Genomic DNA, 19,961 nt, shown 5'->3' on the forward strand with positions numbered 1-19,961 from the left:
GTGCTTCGTTCCTAGTGTCACCGTTTTCTTCCCCGTTCTTGGATATAGCTCCAAGGCAACACATGATTGCACTGAAGTTTTTCAGAATGGCCCTACATGGTTCAGCGTGTCTTGACCACCTGGTTTCAGAGAGACTTTTCAAAACAAGCTGCTGGCCACTTCCGCCCATGCTGTCCAAAAGATACCTCCATCGCTTTGGTGAGGCAGCAAATAACACATACAGTATCTGAATTACAGTGAAAATTTGACTGCCTCAAGGCAACTGTCAACGCTACAAGCGTCGAATAGGTCCAGTGAGTGACCAGCACACCGGACGTAGACTGCCGACTCGTTCAGGTGTTTGATTTGAGCTTGCAGTCCTTTGTATTTTCCTGAAATAGTACTGGCATTATCACAAGCTTGGCCCCTACAATCATCAATTGAGATGCCCTTGGTCGTCCAGAGGGAGATTACGGTATCAAAAAGATACAAGCCGGTATGCAGTTCAATTGGAACAAATTGATGAAAGCATTCGTACACTTTCCAATTTAAATAGTATCGTAAAACAACTGACAGCTGATCAACGCGAGTAAAGTCTGGAGTCGAATCAACAATTCAAGTATTTTGCACGTTTCACTTCCTCAACGAGACGTTCTGTGAGAGCCTCCGCCATATGCTCGATAAATTCATCACAAATGGTTTTTGACAGATATGATGGGTGACCTTTCCCTTTGTTCCCGTAGCGTTTGATGTGCTCCTCTAGAAAGGGATCAAACTTGGCAATGGCCTCAAGCACTCCAATATAATTGCCATTTCTCTGTGAACAAAAATCTCCTGACTGCCGCTAAACGCTAGGTTGCGCTAAGGTAGAAGCTTAACTACAATGACTACGCGCTGCAACACCTCTGTCTAGTAAGCTGTCTGAGTGACAAGCTGCTTAACCAGCTCCTTGTCAATTGTGCTGCTCGAGTTAGTGCGGGCGAGCCATGCTGCCACGTAGTTCCGGTGCTCGCCGCTACATTTATGTGCGCAAACCTTTTTTCTGCTTTGCTTCCAATCAGAATAGCTGTGGGTGGTGAAAGCACTGGGTTTGCTTGAAATCGAAAGTAGTTCGCACATGAAACAATAAACGGTAACTTTGGACTCCGAGTACTTTAACCAGTATCACTCATACGCCTTCCCATTTACAGCCTTTCGCACGAAAAGATGAGGTGACATATAGCATTTCTGACTTTCGTATTGCCTTTCGGTAGACGGAAAATTTCCTGCCCAATTTTGAAAATACAATGGCCCTTTCTCAAGGCATACACTCCGAAAGCTGTCGGTAATAACGTCCGGCCACATACTTAGCAGGGTCAGTTCAGAGAATCTCGCAACTTACCTCTTGCTGCGGAGGTGTCGGTACATCTCTGTTGGTGCAACGAGAAGCCGTCACATTCCTCCTCTCGAGGCACACTTTGTGGGTGGGCACATTATTATTTGAAGCCAAACTAACCGGAAACAAGTGAGTCAGTTCTGGGAGTGTTGTTTCCTTACGCTCGTCTGTAGAAGGAGGCTCATCGGGGAGGTTTGGCACCTGTTGATCAGCAGTAATAGAAATCGGGCTTGGCGGACCGGGCATCTGGAGCTCTGTGGCAGGGACCCGGCCGAGTAGCATAGACGTTGCTGACTCAGGAAGAGGACAGGGCTCGGTTAGCGTCGGTCGCTCAGAAATGTAGACCAGCGAGGTTGGCACCGTTTTCACAGGATCCAGACAACCAAGATTACTCTAACCATGGTTGCGCGAGAGAAAATCTGGGGGCCTTTGATCCTTGAATATCTGACTCAGCCTAGGCGCTATCGTGGAGGAGTACTTTGCGCGTGTTGCACGCGTTTTCCCTAGGCATGCCGGCATTTCGTAGTAAGGTCGAGTTTACGGTCGAACGCTGCCTGTCGGCGCGGTGAACCACGTGAAGCAGCGGGCACTGATGCCCCATTTCGTGATCGATGAGTGTGAAGGTGCGTCGGATGTACTTCCTCACGCGTTGGGTGCTGGTGCTGAGTCAGTCATGCCCGATTATAACTTCGTCGCGCCTTACGGCACTCTAAATTCAAAATAAAGAAAACCACTGATCTTTCCGGGGGAGTGCTAGGAGCAGTAAGAGAGGCCGGGCCTGCTCACCTGGAATTTTCAAGAGCATTTATTCATGAGTGAAATAAATGTATAGCGCCTTAGCAACTCATGGAATATATACGTTGGACATGCAATTAACAACGCTAATCGCATGCTTGGATTTCAACGCCGATATGTTTACTCCATTCCCTCCGATTTAAAGACTACATTTCACGCAGCTATAGTTAGATAAAAATAAAATACGCTATCTCTTTTTGGGACCTACCTAGTTTCACATTAATCACCGCCCTTCAAATCCGTTCAGAAGCACGCTGCCCGGTATGTGCTCTCTCATTACACTCGCTTCGCCAGCCTTTTTTCAATGAAGGCGAATTTAGGTCTACCGACACTTTGGTCACGCCGCAAGTGCTTCCGCTCAAACCTCTATCACAACATTTTTTTACACTAACCCAACACTTGAAAACGATCTTATCCTCCCTGCAGATTACCTGTCCTCTCGGATGGGTCTTAAATTCAAGGTTAAGATTCGTTTACGCAGCATTAACACTTGGCATGCCTCTATTTTGCCGCGGACAAGTAGTGACGGGAACGACCTTCCCGCCTCCATCGCTGGAATCGAAGACCCTGCCGACTTTAAAGTTGCGATTAATAATTTATTGTTAGAACACTCCCCTCTGTAATACCCACGGTTCCTGGTAGTATGAAAGGAAATGGATAAATAAACCACCGTGCCTGCGGGGATCATATTGTTTCACACGGATTATCCGACCCGAAATGGAACAGATGCCCAAACAATTTAGAGAAATCAGAGTGCTGCAGAAAATCTAAATATATAATTTATGTTCTCGTGGAGCTGCAGATTATTCGTTCTCTCTGACACTTAGAGAAAGCCTACAAGCCGCCGCATGCGGAGGTTAGATGTACCGACTTCATCAATAAAGCCTGGCACCTCAGGCGCACGCAGTGTTTTAGGCACGGCGCGAAAGCAAATATTGAATTACTCGTCGTACTCTTGTGATTGAAATTTCGAAATTTGTAGGTCCACAACCTTCCCGCAGCATACCAAGGTTGTGACCGACTGATTCGCATGTCATATAAACAACTTTCCTGGGAATTGCATCATTCCTTCTTTTTTTTCTCGTTCAAGTGCAAAGTATCAATATAACTTCGCTACAGGAAATGGTAATTGAACATTCTTTTTCTAGATTTACAGGCAGAAGCCCTATTTTTTTATTTTTTTGTCGCCGCCTTATATAGCTGCAACCCAAAGCTTTTCGCTCCGCCAAACAGTGCGGTTAGCTAAAACATGCTCGGCGCATTCTTGAAATGGTGAGGTTGAGTGGCAGCGCATAAGCTGAGTGGACCTGAAATACGGCCCGCTAAAATTCTTGAATATAGCACTTCCATTCGTGCAGAATGAATAAGCAAGTAGAAAGCAACCTAGTCTGATGCAAGGAAAGTGGAGTCTAACATTAGGCGCTCAACAGAGAAGAGCTTATGCGCTACATTTAAAGAAAGAAATTAAGAAGTCTCTTAGCCATGAACTCCAAGTCACGCTTGTCGTTCCGTGAGATTATGTACCGGTATATAGGTGAATGCTGTACGCAATTACTTCGTGCTATATGTAAACCTTATTTAGTTTCCGAAAAAGTTTATGCTGCAGTGTATACCCTTATGCGTTAACGCTTTCTGATACAACGACTCCTGTTCAAATCTCAATGCATCATTGGGTACATGTGACTGAGAGAGAAGGTGCAATGAAAACCAAAGTGCGAAACCACAGTTACAGCCACTCTGATTGCGTAACTTGTGTAGCCTTGTTGCTGCAGGCCACCGGCAATACCTGAAATTTGGAAATGTCCACATGTGGCAGTGCACCGAGATTAGGCATCTGCCTCTCACCATATGAAGGTTATCACCGGAAGCCGGCAGCCTGATACTGTCATGTTGGTGACGGTGAACTGCCTACACGCAGGCAGACAGAAAGGGACACTGCATCGACGGTAAGCTTAAAAAAGAGAGTTTATTGGGCGAACTTTATTGGGCCCTAAAGCAAGCGAACTCTGCAACGGTGAAAGCAGCAAGCGCACCTAGGGCGTTCGTCGGACTGAGACAGCGCAAGCGGTGGTCCCGTATTTATACATTTCGCGTCCATGATCGAAACGCCTCAATCGATGCCGCTTGCGTCGCAGCGACACCGGTCGCGTCACTACAAGCCGAAATAAACGCACGTAGCAATACGAAAGGCATGCAAAGAGCTTTAAAACAACTATTTACCGTGACCTGTCATCATGCACTTAGCATTGCGAATTTACAAAGTCACAAGGTTCCTGCTAATGTCATACTATAGGAAGAGTTCGTTATAGACGTCCCCGATACATCGTGAAAAACTCTAGTAGTAACAGGTCTCTTTCATTATTTTCTCGTTGAAGTGCAGAAAATATGCATTTGCATTACGAAAAGCCGAATTCAGTTTAAGAAACGCCTAAATGGACATCAAGGGTGCGATCTTGTACGCGTTCCAAGATAGAACGGAGGCAGTTCGTTCCACCGAGCCACACACGGTTGGTCAGTTTGAATGGTGACGAACGCCATGACGTCAATTGTGAAGTGATATCTGCTGTCAATCACTCCGTGTCGTCTGCTATCGGACGAACGCAACGGGAGGGACCACCGATTTCGCGACGGAAAGAACGGACCGCCTCCGTTCGATTTTGGAAGGCGCACAAGATCGCACCCTAAAGGACCAGGCACGTAGGCCGGGGGGGGGGGGGTTCAGGGGGGTCGGCACCCGCTACCTTCCCGCAATTTGTCCAGTCGGCCATTAACGCAAGAGAATAGAGGCACAAGTACAAGTAGCGGGGTGCGCAATTACCACTAATGAAAAACAAACGATAGTCAAGGGCCACACTAAAAACAGCTCTCCAAAAACCTTTATATGGAAAGAACTTGAACTCCAAAAGTACAGCAGGGCTCGCCGAGAAATTCAGCGTCCGCCCCACAATCAACACCACAACAGAAACACTTAACTCTCCCATACATCCGAGGCGCTAGCGAAACCATCGCCCGTATTCTCAAAAAAGGAGGCGTCCGAGTGGCTCACAAGCCTACGAGCACATGTTCTGTACCTATCACCAAAGACCACCCACTGAGGGAGAGAGCCCAAGGCACTGTATACAAATATCTTTGCGCTGACTGCGACGCGAGCTACATCGGCGAAACTAAAAACCTCAAAGAAAGACTGCTATAGCAAAAGAATGACCTCCACAATTCGCAACCCGATAGCCGAACATTCCCAGGACAGCGACCGCCGTATCATTCATCCTGACAAAACGGTCATGCCAACTGAAACCAAGTGGGATCGTCTATTAGCTCGGTGACTCCGTTGAATGCAGCGCCGCTGAGCTAGTTCGCTCACTTGAAGAGTTCATGGGCACGTTCCCAGACAAAACAACAGCGTCCACTGCTCATTGCCTCCATCAGCGAATCTGTTCACTTAACTTTCTTTTATGCCTCGCTCTTAGTAAGACATTCCTATAGGCCTCACACACCGCTTGTCTATGTATCTGCAGAGCCCATCTCTTGACATCAGCATTGCTTTGTAGCAGGTTAACCTGGTGCTGACAAAACATGAAGAGATGGCCACTAACGCGCAGGTAGAATTCCACAAAACATTTTCTCTATGTCAATATAGAGCGGCCGAGTTCGGCATGAAGTGCGAGATTCCATGAGTGGTAGGAATACAGAGATACCGGGAAAACTACTCTTGTAGTTCTGCGGAAGAGTACTACAAGCGAGCCACGTTCATTCCATACATAGATGACCTGAAAGCTTCCCTCAAACGGCGCTTTGGAAACCACTGAAAACACTGCAAATTTTGAAATTTGTATTGCCAAAGCACGCCTCCAACGACAAATTTGAATCTGTGCAGCCGGCCTTTTATTTTTACCTCAGAGATATGACAACAGCGCATATTCTTACACTAAACGGTGAATGGGAAATCTGGAAAACTATATGGCAAACCATGCAAGAGGAAGGACTTCCCCATTTTGCGACGGACGCTTTAGCTGAACGCGACAAAGCCCTCTTTCCGAACGTTCACACGTTCCTCAAGATATTGGCAACGCTCCCAGTGTGTACAGCTGCTGCAGAACGCAGCTTCTCGACACTGAAAAGAGTAAAAACATAACTGAGGAACCGCACGGCTGCAGAGCGGCTTAATGACCTGGCTCTCATGTCCATTCGTCGGATGCAGGTCAATGTTGACGAAGTAATCCCTGGTAAGATCTTGATGAGGGCTAGTTGGTTCATACTTAGAACTGAGGTGAAACAGCGCGAAAAAGACGAGGACACAAGGACACAAATACCACAGACAAGCGCGTAACAAACTTTACCAACGAGTATCGGCATCTACCTCGAGGAACGACAATCGCATTTCTTCGCGAAATCACTGATGTCATTGACATTGCCACATTGCAAATCGCATCGTCTCAGCAATCTGAGTTACCCAGCCTAAAAGAACGGATTCACATTAACGCTGCTCTGTTAGACCATCAGAAAGACCGTCTACTGAGTCGCGTGAATGAATCTGCGGACTGTTTTTCAATGTCCAGTGGAAAGGGAAGCCATCAAGCATCAGGTGAAAGAGTTGCGTCAAGACGGCGTGATCCAGCCGTCCACAAGCCCGTGGGCCTCCCCTGTAGTGTTAGTCAGATAGAAAGATAACACACTACGGTTCTGTGCAGATTAGAGAAAGTTGAAGTGTCACCACGCGTGATGTTCATCTATTGCCCCGCATCGACGACGCATTGGCTCGTCTACAACATGCCAAATAGTTTTCTTCGTTGGACCATAAATCAGGGCATTGGCAAATTGAAGTTGATGAACAGGATCGTGAAAGAAGTGTTTACGGCACCTGACGGGCTTTATGAGTTCAGAGTTCTCCCCTTCGGTCTCTGCTCCGCACCTTCCACCTTTCAGCGGATGATGGATACCGTGCTTGCTGAACTGAAATGGCTAACCTGCCTCGTATACTTGGACGACGTCGTCGTGTTCTCGAGCACGTTTCACAAACATCTCGCACGACTCGAGAGTGTCCTCGCTGCGATCCGTACTGTCGGCCTCACCATCAAGCTTGAAAAATGCTACTTCGGGTTCCAAGAGCTCAAATTTCTTGGCCATGTCGTTGGTCCTAAAGGCGTGCGACCAGACCCCGACAAATTAGCTGCCGTAGCCGAGTTTTCACCACGCACAGACAAGAAGGCTGTCCAGCGCTTCCTTGGTTTGTGCGCATATTATAGGCGCTTCGTCGAGGGATTCTAGAGATTTGCTGAGCCTCTGACACGGCTCACACACGACGATGTGCCTTTCATTTGGTCGAAGGAACAGCAGCAGTCGTTCAATGAATTGCGCAAGCGCTTGCAAGCGGCCGCAATACTTGCTTATTTCGACGAAGACGCTGACATTGAAATTCATACTGTCGCCAGCAATACAGTCTGCGCAGTTCTTGTGCAGTGGCAAGCTGGTGCGTAACCCCGCATTGCTTATGCAAGCCGCAGTCTCACCAAGGCTGAGAAAAGCTACTCAACCGCTAAAAAAGAATGCTTAGCGGTAGTTTGGGCAATTGGTAAATTGCTACTCTACTTCTACGGTAGAGCCTTTAAGGCTGTCAGCGATCACCATGCCCTATGGTGGCTTGCCAACCTCAAAGATCCTTCAGGCAGACTAGCCCGTTGAAGCTTGCGCTTACAAGAGTACGACATTAAAGTTGCCTACCGATCTGGAAGGAAGTACTGCTACGCAGACTGTTTATCACGCGCACCACTCCCTACGACGTCCTCGGACCCTGACCATGACTTGCCATTTGTCGGCGTTATCGACGCCATAAAGATGGCTGGGCACCAGTGCGCTTACCCTGAGCTGCTGCCGCTGATTGAGCACCTTCAAGGATCTGAAGGTGTCTTACCTCGGTCGCTCGTGCGTGGCTTATCATTGTACTCTTTGCACAACAACGTCATTTGCAAGAAAAACTCCGGAAGCGGTCCAAATACGTACCTCCTTGTCGTGCCATCAGCGCTGCGCCAAGATATTGCTACGGAATAGTATTACCGATGACGTGGAGGCGAGCAGTAAGAAGACGATGACGACGATTGGAGGCTAGCGCGGGCTGTTGCCTCTTGGCCAAGTGCGGCGTATTACGTTGTAAATATACTTGTATATAGCTTTTCATCTGCGTCTTCTTACGTAACATATCTGGTGGAGGTGGACGTTCCCTGTACCTCCTCACGGAGCTTCGCAGTGGACGGTACATCGAGCCTAGCTTCATGGCTCCCGGTGATGGCAACTCGACTCAGCCGCCTCCGACACCTGCTGTCACTTCGACGACCTACATCACTCTCCCTGCTCCTCGTGATCCTGGCGTATTCTCGGACAAAGATGGGGAAGACGTCGACGACTGGATCAGCCTGTACGAACACGTCAGCCGCCATAACCGGTGGGACCCTACTATCATGCTCGCCAACGTAGTCTTTTACCTCGGAGGCACACCCTGAGTTTGTTTTCGGACGCACGAAGAGGAGCTCACTAGTTGGGATTCGCTCAAGCAAAAGCTCCGAGACTTGTTCGGCAACCCCTACGGTCACAAACTTGTCGCGCAGAAGGCGCTTTCCGGCCGTGTGCAGACGTCAACAGAGCCCTATGTCACGTACATTCAGGACGTCTTGGCTCTGTGCCGCAAAGTTGATGCACACATGACGGAGTCAGACAAGGTATCCCACATCCTTAAAGGCATTGCCGATGACGCCTTCAACTTGCTCGTATTCAACAACGTCGCGACGGTGGATGCTGTTACAAAAGAGTGCCGCCGCCTGGAACTCGCTAAAAGCCGACGTATCGATCAGCAGCTTGCCCGTTTGCCCAACACCCCAGCGACATCTTCCTGTGCCGACGCTCCTCGTCCCAACAACACTGGCGATATTACCAAGATCGTCCGGCGTGAGATTGAGGCCGCCTATCCGGCTGCCTTCGACTCCAGCCCCACCAACGCACCTGCAGTCACGGTTTCCCTGATCCAGGCAGTTGTCCGCCAGGAGTTCGAAAACATGGGCCTTCACACCATCTGCTCGCCCATTGCCCTGATACCCAACCGGCTTCTTCGATTCCGCCCCGTCCCGCATCTTCTTACCCACCACGCTTCCAAAACCCAGCTGAATGGCACACTGCTGACGACAAGCCCATTTGTTTTCACTGCCGTCGAATCAGGCACATTTCTCGGCACTGTCGAAGTCGCTGGACCTTCCCGCCCCGGTCTGCTTATACTGCCTACTTTCGCCCCTCAGGTGGCTCTTCTCGTCCCTATGCCGCACGCTCCCATAATGCCGCCACTGACTCTCCTGCGCCGAACCGCCCCTATTCTCGTTCACCTTCGCCCCAACGACGACAATCTCACTCTCTCCAGCCCCGTCGCTCCTTTTCGCCGACTCCCTTCGGACGCCGCTCCCAGCCGGAAAACTAGATGATGCAGCGCCTCGAGGTGACGCTGCATTGCTCCCTACGCCGCCAAATCCTTCACTGACGTTGCCCACTCATCTGAACCTTCTTGACGTGCAAGTCGACGGTGTTCCTGCATCTGCTCTTATAGACACTGGGGCGCATTTGTCGGTAATGAGCGCGGACTTTCGTACCCGCCCAAAAAAAATAATCACGCCCGCCACGACGCATGTTGTCCGTGTCGCCGATGGCGGAACAGCCCCCGTAATTGGTATGTGTGCCGCCCGTGTCTCCTTCGCCGACCGCTCCACAATTGTGCTATTCACAGTCCTCGCCCACTGTCCCCACGACATCATCCTCGGCTTAGACTTCCTCTCCGCACATTCTGCTCTCATTGATTGTTCCGCCAGTACTCTCCGCCTTGACCTGCCTGTTCTGGATCCCGCTGAACCACAGCCCAGTCGCCTCAGTTCCGTCGACTTCGTTCGCTTGCCACCTACGGCACTGACTTACGTTGACCTAGTGTCATCCCCACCAGTGCCCGACGGTCACTATATCGCGGCTCCTATGCAAGACGTCCTCCTTACACACGGGATCACGGTACCTCATGCCGTTTTATCTATTACGGCTAATTGCGTCTTCCTGCCAGTGGTCAATTTTGGCTTGACGACACAAGTGCTTCCACGCGGGATGTCTCTGGCCCAGCTTTGCTCATTCGAGGATCACTCAATAGCATCTATTGAGGTAGACGGCAATTCAGCCGATCCTCCTCTACCATCTCAGTCGACAACTTGTACCATCGCCGTCACACAGAAAATGATTGCGCCCGACATGCCGTCCGAGCCCGCTCGTGAGCTCTACCGCGTTCTGTTTTCCTACAACAATATTTCTGACTTTAACGATCGTCCTTTGGCCCAAACTACAACTGTTAAACATCGCATTAATGCCGGTGATGCCCCTCCTATTCATCGCCGCCCGTATCGAGTGTCACCGGTTGAGCGTCAAGTTATTCACGCAGAAGTTCGCAAAATGCTTGCCAAGAACATCATAGAACCATCATGTAGTCCATGGGCGTCACCTGTTGTGCTGGTAAAAAAGAAGGATGGCTCATGGCGCTTTTGCGTGGATTATCGGCACGTTAACAGGGTTATCAAAAAGAACGTGTATCCCCTACCTCGGATCGATGACGCCCTTGACTGCCTCCATGGTGCTCGCTACTTCTCTTCTATTGACCTCCGCTCCGGTTACTGGCAGATTGCCGTGGACGATCTCGACCGAGAGAAGACTGCTTTTGTAACTCCAGACGGTCTTTATCAATTTAAAGTGATGCCGTTCGGTCTATGTGACGCTCCTGCCACTTTTGAACGCATGATGGACTCCCTTCTTCACGGTTTCAAATGGTCCACATGCCTGTGCTACTTGGACGACGTCATAGTATTCTCCCCAACGTTCGCTACGCACCTCGAGCGCCTCTCGGCAGTCCTGGACGTTTTTCGTCGTGCCGGTCTGCAACTGAATGCATCGAAGTGCCGATTCGGCCGTCGCCAGATTACCGTCCTCCATCGGCCTTTGTTCCTACTTCCGCGTTTCGTGAAAAATTTCGCGGCCATAGCCCGACCACTAACCGAGCTTTTGAAAAAAGACGCCCCTTTCCAGTGGGGCGATAACGAGGCCTCTGCATTCGCGCATCTAATCGACGTTCTCACAACGCCTCCCGTTCTGGCCCATTTCGATCCTTCTGCGCCTACCGAAGTCCGTACTGATGCCAGCAGTCACGGAATTGGCGCAGTACTGGCACAACGCCAGCGCGGCAACGCCCGTGTTATCGCTTACGCCAGCAGGCTCCTCTCACCCGCGGAGCGCAACTATTCCATCACTGAGCGTGAGTGTCTGGCCCTAGTTTGGGCGGTTGCAAAGTTCCACCCATACTTATATGGCCGACCCTTTTCCGTTGTCACAGACCATCACGCGCTTTGCTCGTTATGCTCACTGAAAGATCCTACAGGAAGACTTGGTCGCTGGGCATTACGCCTCCAAGAATATTCATATACTGTCACCTACAAATCTGGCCGACTACACAAGGACGCTGACTGCCTGTCTCGTTACCCGGTAGACGAGCCTGACGACGCCGACAGTAGTACCGCCTACAGCATTTTCTCTGTGTCTGCCTTCGCTAACATCGCCGATGAGCAGTACCGAGACCTACCACTGCGAGCACTCATCGAGCGTCTGCGCTCTACACCTACCGACGCGTCCGTTCACGGCTATGTTCTCCAGGGCGGCATTCTGTACCCAAGGAACTTCCTCCCTGACGGATCTGATCTTCTTGTCGTGCCAAAACATCTACGACAGACTGTGCTCTTTGAGATGCATGACGCACCTACTGCAGGACATCTTGGCGTAACCCGCACGTACGACCGCGTCCGCCGCCGGTTCTATTGGCCTGGTCTCGCTCGCTCCGTCCGACGCTATGTTGCTGCCTGTGATACCTGCCAGCGTCGGAAAACACCTCAGGTGCTACCTGCCGGGCATCTCCAGCCGATCACTGTCCCGGTGGAACCGTTCTTTCGTGTTGGATTAGACCTCCTCGGTCCCTTTCCCACGTCATCCTCTAGGAACAAATCGGTAGCCGTCGCAACTGATTACGCCACCCGATACGCTATCACGCGGGCTCTCCCTACGAGTTGCGCCACTGACGTCGCGGACTTTCTCTTGCGTGACATTATCTTACTTCATGGCGCCTCGCGACAGCTGCTCACTGACCATGGTCGTAACTTCCTCTCGAAAGTTATCGCCGACACTGTACGTTCCTGCTCCACTCAACACAAGCTGACTACCTTACCAGTGATCGATACCGATACCAGCGATGACTACCTTACCAGCGAACGTACTTACTTGGACAGCATATCTTACCGATATGCTGTCCAAGTACGTTTCCAAGGACCACCCCGACTGGGACATTGCCCTTCCTTACGTCGCATTTGCGTATAATTCTTCCCGGCACGGCACCACCGGATTTTCTCCCTTTTATCTACTCTACGGTCGCGAACCGACCTTGCCCCTTGACGCGGCACTTCCTCCTGCTTCGATCTCAACAAGCGACTATGCGCGCGACGCCATCGCCCTCGCCGACCATGCACGCCAGCTTGCCCGTGCTCGACTGACAGACTCGCAAACCACTCAGCAGCGTCAGCGCAACACCCGCCACCGTGACGTACAGTTTTCGCCTCGTGCGCTCGTGCTCTTGTGGTCGCCCTCTCGTCACGTCGGGCATTCACAAAAGCTCCTTTCGCGACACACAGGGCCCTACCGCGTGCTGCGCCAGGTGACGCCTGAGACGTACGAAATTGCTCCTGTGAGCTCAACCTCATCATCTACTGTGACATCTAGTGATGTCGTGCACGTCAGTAGGCTCAAGGCCTACTACACTGCTTCCGAGTCCGGCCTTTAGACGCTCCGGGACGGCGCTTTTGCCGCCGGGGGTAGTGCTACGGAATAGTATTACCGATGATGAAGAGGCGAGCAGTAAGAAGACGACGACGACGATTGGAGGCTAGCGCGGGCTGTTGCCTCTTGGCCAAGTGTGGCGTATTACGTTGTAAATATACTTGTATATATATTTTCATCTGCGTCTTCTTACGTAACAATATTTTGCAAGCCTGCCATGATGAGCTATGTGCAGGACACCTGGGATTCGCTAAGACATTAGCAAGGATACGACAGAAGTATTACTGGTCCTGGTTTTATTCTTCTGTGCAACAGTACGTGAAGACCTGCCGCGATTGTCAGCGCCGCAAGAGACCGCCAGTTAAACCAGCTGGCATTCTCCACCCTGTGGACCCTCCTCAAGCACCGTTCCAACAAATAGGAATGGATATACTTAGGTCATTCCCAGTGACCTCTTCGAGCAACAAACGGATAGTCGATGCTACCGACTACTTAACCCGATACGGTGAAACCGAAGCTATTCCGCAAGCAAACTCGTATAAAACGGCCAAGTTCTTTGTACGCCACATCATCCTACGACATGGTGCACCGTCTGTTGTCATCACCGACCACGGTACACCATTTACAGCCCAACTTATGAAGGACGTTCTCCAGCTGACGCTTTGCTCTCACCGCAAGAGCACTGCATATCACCCTCAAACCAATCGTTTAAAGGAACATCTGAACAGAACGCTGGCTGATATGCTCTCCATGTATGTCGACGTAGAGTACAAGACGTGGGACGAGACTTTACCTTATCTGACCTTCGCGTATAAGATTGCTTTACAGGAGACTACATAGTATACGCCGTTCGAGCTTCTATTCGGGCGCCACGTCACGTCCAGACTTGACGCCATGCAACCTCTGGCTGATAATAGCCCCGACCAACGAACACGTAGAAGAGTTGGTACAAAAAACTGAAGAAGCCCGCCAGCTTGCTCGGCATCGTATCCGAAGCCAACAGCATGCAGACACCGTTCGGTACAATCAGGGCCGACGTGACGTCCATTACGATACCGGCGCCTTCGTGTGGATCTGGACGCCCATCCGTCACCGTGGACTCGCGAAAAAGTTGCTCCGCCGGTATTTTGGTCGTTACAAGGTTGCACGCCACATCAGTGACGTTACCTACGAAGTCGTCCCCTGCAGTTCTGACCTCGGATCGCCCCGTCGTCGTCCTCGCGCTGAAGTTGTTCATGTGGTGCGCATGAAACCCTACTATGCGCGTACGTGAACGCCGAGATGCACCTGAGGAGCTCCATTTTTTGTCGTCACTGGAAGAAGTTTTTCATGCGACCGAGCCGTTGCTTTCGCATGGGGAGCAATTGACACAATGATGTCGAGCTCCCGCACCGCGGGACGGCGTGCGCAACGGCCGGCGCCATGAAAGACAACGATGTGCGTAAGCTGCACGCTCTTCTTCTGGCGCACAATTAAAGAGAAGCGTCTATCTTGTAAGACTCGTCTTCAATCTACGTTACAATATTCTCTCAACGCGTTGCACCATAAACCAATGCAAACTGCAAAATAATGTGCACGGGCGCCCGAACTTGCCAGCATATGCCATGGTATGATATGATGCACGTGACGCATTCACGGAGACTGAAGCAGTGAGAAGAATGCATGGCGTGCAAGAGTGGGACATCGCGCCCGTGGCAACATCGGCCCCACTTAGCAGGACGATCGAGTATGGTTCGTGTTTTGGGGGTTTAAAGGGTTAACGAAATTCGTCAGAATTTATGCCCTAGATCGATCCTGTTTTCCTTTAGGTCTACTTCTCAGTTGCAGCGTTTCAGCTGTTTATACATCGTGGCCGCCCAATAATGCATTGCAAGCTCCGCCCGAAAAACCGCACTGCAACTACTATTCGTGACTGGGCACAGTTTTCACAGGGCACAGAAATTCGCCTTGGACGTGACGTTACGAAAATGAGCAGACGTAATGTGCCCGAGAACCTGTATACAAGTTAGGTCTTACTTGGACAGCTAGTACATTTCCCGCTGCATTCTTGGGTTGTTGCCGAGATAGGCACGCACCTTTGCTGGAATGAGTTTAGGGAGCCTACATAGAGACATGCTCAGCGGCTGGCTGGGTGTGGGTGTTAATGAGCGCTTCTTGTAGTTTCGGACGCACTTGTGGCATGTAGCAATGTCTAAAGCTTTTCCATCGACGTGCCACTGCCCCTTTTGTTTTAGTTTAGCGCCCACCTTTAATAGGGCCAAGTGGGAGGGGGGAGGGGCGCCGCTCCCTGATTCGTCGACACCTGTGAGGTATTCTGTAAGAGTCCACCCAGTGGACTTGCCCATTTCGTCGGCTGCTGAAGTGCTGATTGGCTGTGGTGCCTCGCTGCTGGGGATGCGCAGCCTACCAACCTTACAAATTTTTTTTTCATAAAGTCCATAGACAGTCTATGAAGTCTATAGACTGTCTATAGACATTTCTTTAGACTAGTCTATACACAGTCTACAGACTTATGGCCATACTTTTTATAGACTAGTCTATAAGAAGTCTGAGTCTATACACTGTCTAGAGTTATGGCTATACACTTTTTATAGACTAGTCTATAAAAGTCTGAGTCTATTGACTGTCTATAAAGTGTTTATGGATTAATTAAAGTTCATGTTTGTAGACAGTTGTCTGCAGAATGTCTATGGACAAGTGTATAGGCTTACAGTTCTACTTTTGTATAGTGAAGTCTATAGAATGTCTATAAACAAATGTCTATAGACTGTGTATAGACTATTCCTATAGCCCAGTCTATAGACAGTCTATAGACTTATGGCCATACACTTTTTATAGACTAGTCTATAAAAAGTCTGAGTCTATGGACTGTCTGTAGACTGTCCATAGATTATAGAAAATTTATGTTTGATACAAATGTCTGCAGAATGTTTATAGACAAAAGCATATAGGGTTACACAGTTCTACTTTTGTAGACTAAGTCTATAAAATCTCTATAGAGAGTCTATAGACATTCTATAGACTTCAGTCTATAAAAACAGAACTATATAATCCCATACACTTTTTTCTTTGATACTCTGCAGACATTTGTCAACAAACATGAATTTTCATTAATCTATAGACACAGAGATCTTATAGACAAGTCTACGAAGAGTGTATAAGGCCATAAGTCCATAGCTATCTGCTATTTACAAGTTAGTTTACATTTTTGTTTATATGTGGTAGCAATAAAATTTTGAATGTGTTATGCACGTGCACCTGTTGCTTTTAATCTGCACTTATGCATTAATGTTGGTAGATGAATAGTGTATTCTGATATATGTTGTATAAACTGAAAGAATTTAGTGCTGAATCATGCAGTGCAAAAAAGAAAACAAATGAACCGGCAATGAATTATTTGCTTTTGTTGCGCGATATAATAGATCAATTTCTTAAAATACATGTCTTATGCTATTATGGAAAAAGACTAAATATTTACACTACTTCTCCTTGGCAAGCATGGTCGCCAGGCTGGCCTTGACCTTTGTGTCATTAGACCCAAAGGTGATGCAGGTGTATGCTGCAAATAAGTAGATACAGCATTATGAGACAACAATAACAAGTGTGCATTTTTTGTATGCTCATTAAGCAGCTTAATATATTTGCGCAAACCATACAAGTCAATACTTCATGCGGTTTAACTATGACTAATGGCTGCTTGTCAATACAAATCAGTACCATTATACAATGTTTTATTTTATGGTTTGGTGAACAATTATACAGTCACAACTACTGTTCGTGCCAGCAACAGTATGTTGCCTTTTATTACAAGTTCATATAAGATGCTTTAATGTACTTTTCCCAAATGATATCTATATTGATTGCTGAAACGTTACCCAGTTGGACTGTCTGTACATTTTTGGCTGGTAATTAGGTATGCCCGTGCAGAGGGATATGCTCAGATGACGTGACTGGAGTATTAACAGTATCATGCCAAAGATTGTAATTTATTTTGCTCAGTACACATTTAAGTGTCTTTCTCCTCCTCTTAAATGAATGGGTTTTTGGCTATAACTTCAACCGAAGGCAGATGGATTGATTGTATTGATATGGTCATTTAGTTCCTTACAGGTAACGAGGCCTCTTGCGCATGCTAACAGGTTTCCAAGTAAGGTATACCACATGAGCACCCGAAATACCACGTGAGCACTTGGTGTCATGGCACGACAGGCGTGCACCTCCTAGGAAACATAACTGATACTATGGTTAAAATAAATTCTATTACAGTAAATTATTTAAGGTGTTTTCAAAGATGAAAATTTTTTCTGGGGTTTCGAGGTTGGGGACTTTTAATTAACGCAAAAAAAAGATAAATTCAGTAAGAAATGTCATGTCAGTATGGTTGACTTTCATTTTTTTTCTGAATAAATGCGCATATTTCCCTGACCTTTTTATGAGGTGAAACGTTTTAAAAATATATTTACCAGAGAGATTATCTAGAAACATTGTATGACATATAACAAGACAGCATACCTATGTGGTCATTTTAAAACTTCCCGATCTTTTTCCAAGCCTTCCCTGGCTGTTTTCATGAAAATTTTCTGGCAATCTATGACGCCGGCAGCTTAGGTGCAATAAAAAAATATTATTGTGATTTAATGCTTGCCAAGTACTGCCAGTCCATAATATTTAGATAAAACAAATAACACGTCAGTCACTTGACATGCAGTATTAGATCCAACTGACTTGAATCGCTTGTTTAATAATGCTGACAAGGGCTTGGGCAAGTTCGTAATTGATGGCCACACGAGTACAGCACGGAAGACAAGGACACAGAGATACACGTAAAGCAAATGCAACAAGCTGAGGGAAAACTATTCAACGAGTTATTTTTGCGGCTCAATAGTAGTTTTCTATATAATTTGCTCTCATAACTTTTGCTTCATGTTAACTTTGTTTACCTCTGACTAAAGACTACATGGCAACATGAATCAGTACCATTATGACGTTTCGTTATATTACACTATGATAAGCAGTTAGACAACCGTAATTGTCGCCGGTGCCAGCAACGGTGTGTTTTCTTTCAAGACAGGTTCATGTGACACACAGTGTACTTATAAAAATAAAAGAAATGCGAGAATCTCAGACGATTCCTATAATAATAATTGTTGAAACAAAGATACCCGGCTGGACTGTGCACATTTTTCAGGTGTTAATGCAATATGCTCGTGCCGAACGACCATGCTCAGCATAGTGGCTGCAGTTATGAACAACCAAATTAAGAATCGCAATTTATTTGCGCTTTGAACAGTCTGCAATATCTCTTTTCTCATACTTCGAGATGAATACATTTGCCACCCTTTGAGTAGAATGCCCATGAATGGGGACGCATTGATAAGGTTACTTACCCACTAAAACATGTTACGATCTTTTAGGTGTGTTGATAAGGGTAGAACCAATGTAATGTCCACTAAATTATTTGAATAATCTGTGCGTTATTTACTAAGAAAAGACTACCATATTTATAATCTGGCTCTTTTTTCTCTTGTACAGCGCATATAGTATACACTCAGTCCAAGACGACGGCACTACATGCAACAGTAATGAAAACCTGAACACTTATTACGCACGACTAGGGCTTCATACCATGCACGACTGGCACAATGCGAATCTGCGCCAGCAGCTGCCTGGTGATTAACAGCACGTAAACTGCATAACGCCAAAGCATCGAAAGGCGCTTAACGCTTTTCATATAGCCCGAAAGATAACTTCTGCTGCTAAACTGCTTATAAAAAAGACAAAAAACAAATCTTCAAACTATGCAATGCCTTCAGTTTGAAACCTTAAAGGTGCTTCCCGGAGTGACTAATTTATTTTTCTCTATTTTTGTCGGCTAAGTTTCGAAGCTGCGAGTGACTGAGCTTATTGCAGGTTTCATGTTCCAACAGCGTTTGTAGTTGCATATAAATAGATTGGGTGAATCTAGATATTTCTGCTAGATATTTCAAGTCCCGTGTTTTGCTTGCGATAACTTCCCAAAATTATTTAGATTTGTTGCCACGAACCCGAAAAATACTGCTACATTTGAACTATACGAAAACGGCAGCGCACACACTGCTGATGCATGCCCCGCCAACACGGCCTTTCATGCGAATACGCTAGCAGTTATCCAACTATACGTGTCTGTTTGAAAATTCTTCATGCGACCACAATTTCGAGATATGTACGTAAAGCGTTTCCCGAGAATTTCACTATACATGCGACGCAGCATTCATCGCGGCCGGATCGAGCACCATGAAATGAAATCTACCACACTGGCTGCCCAACATACACAATCCGCTTAGTGGTAGCTCAGTATCAAGTTAAAACATGGTTTACTTCCTTTTTTACCCACCTAAACTATAACGCTAAAATCAACAAGCCCGAGCGATCGCTCGCCGTAAAACATTCCATATAGTAGATGCGAGAACAAGAGTGCGCTATCAATTCATGTCAACGACAAACCGTCACTACACATAGTTTTCACGGACGTCACAACCGGGGCGTATGGGATAGGTGGCCGCCATTACGGAGAACTACTGCCGTGGCACTAGCCTTCGTTGCGTGTGCCGGGTCCAGTATTTTCGTGTTGTGCGGGTTCAGTAACGGTACAGTGTCGCAATGCCGATGTGTGCGATGATCGGCTGCAGTGCGACAAGCAAGTCTGCCGCACAGAAAACCAACACGGAACCAGGAACCGGGCTGTGCTACTTGCCGAAAGGGAAAACAGGGCAATGCGAGCGCACCAAAGTGTTGTCGGAGGAGCGTCGGCGTCTCTGGCTCGCTCGCATAAACCGGAAAGATGTAAAGAACCTGGAATACGTCCGTGTGTGCGGTCGCCATTTCACTTCAGGTAAGCAATACAGGATTAAGTCAACACTGAACAAATTTGCCAGCGCTTACAATCGCCTGCAAA

At 47.9% G+C, this 19,961-nt stretch overlaps 1 protein-coding gene across 1 annotated transcript in view; it reads right to left on the reverse strand.

The window, feature by feature from the left end:
- Positions 1-16,416: 16,416 nt before the first annotated feature.
- Positions 16,417-19,961, reverse strand: part of LOC139055973 (neprilysin-1-like) — a 106,176-nt gene continuing 102,631 nt past the window's right edge. Inside the window, exon 10 of the mRNA XM_070533688.1 lies at positions 16,417-16,586. Within this exon, the coding sequence (XP_070389789.1) occupies positions 16,494-16,586 (93 nt within the window). The 3' untranslated portion in view covers positions 16,417-16,493. The remainder of the gene's footprint in view (positions 16,587-19,961) is intronic.

Source organism: Dermacentor albipictus, chromosome 2, assembly GCF_038994185.2.
Source record: "Dermacentor albipictus isolate Rhodes 1998 colony chromosome 2, USDA_Dalb.pri_finalv2, whole genome shotgun sequence".
Classification (NCBI taxonomy): domain Eukaryota; kingdom Metazoa; phylum Arthropoda; class Arachnida; order Ixodida; family Ixodidae; genus Dermacentor; species Dermacentor albipictus.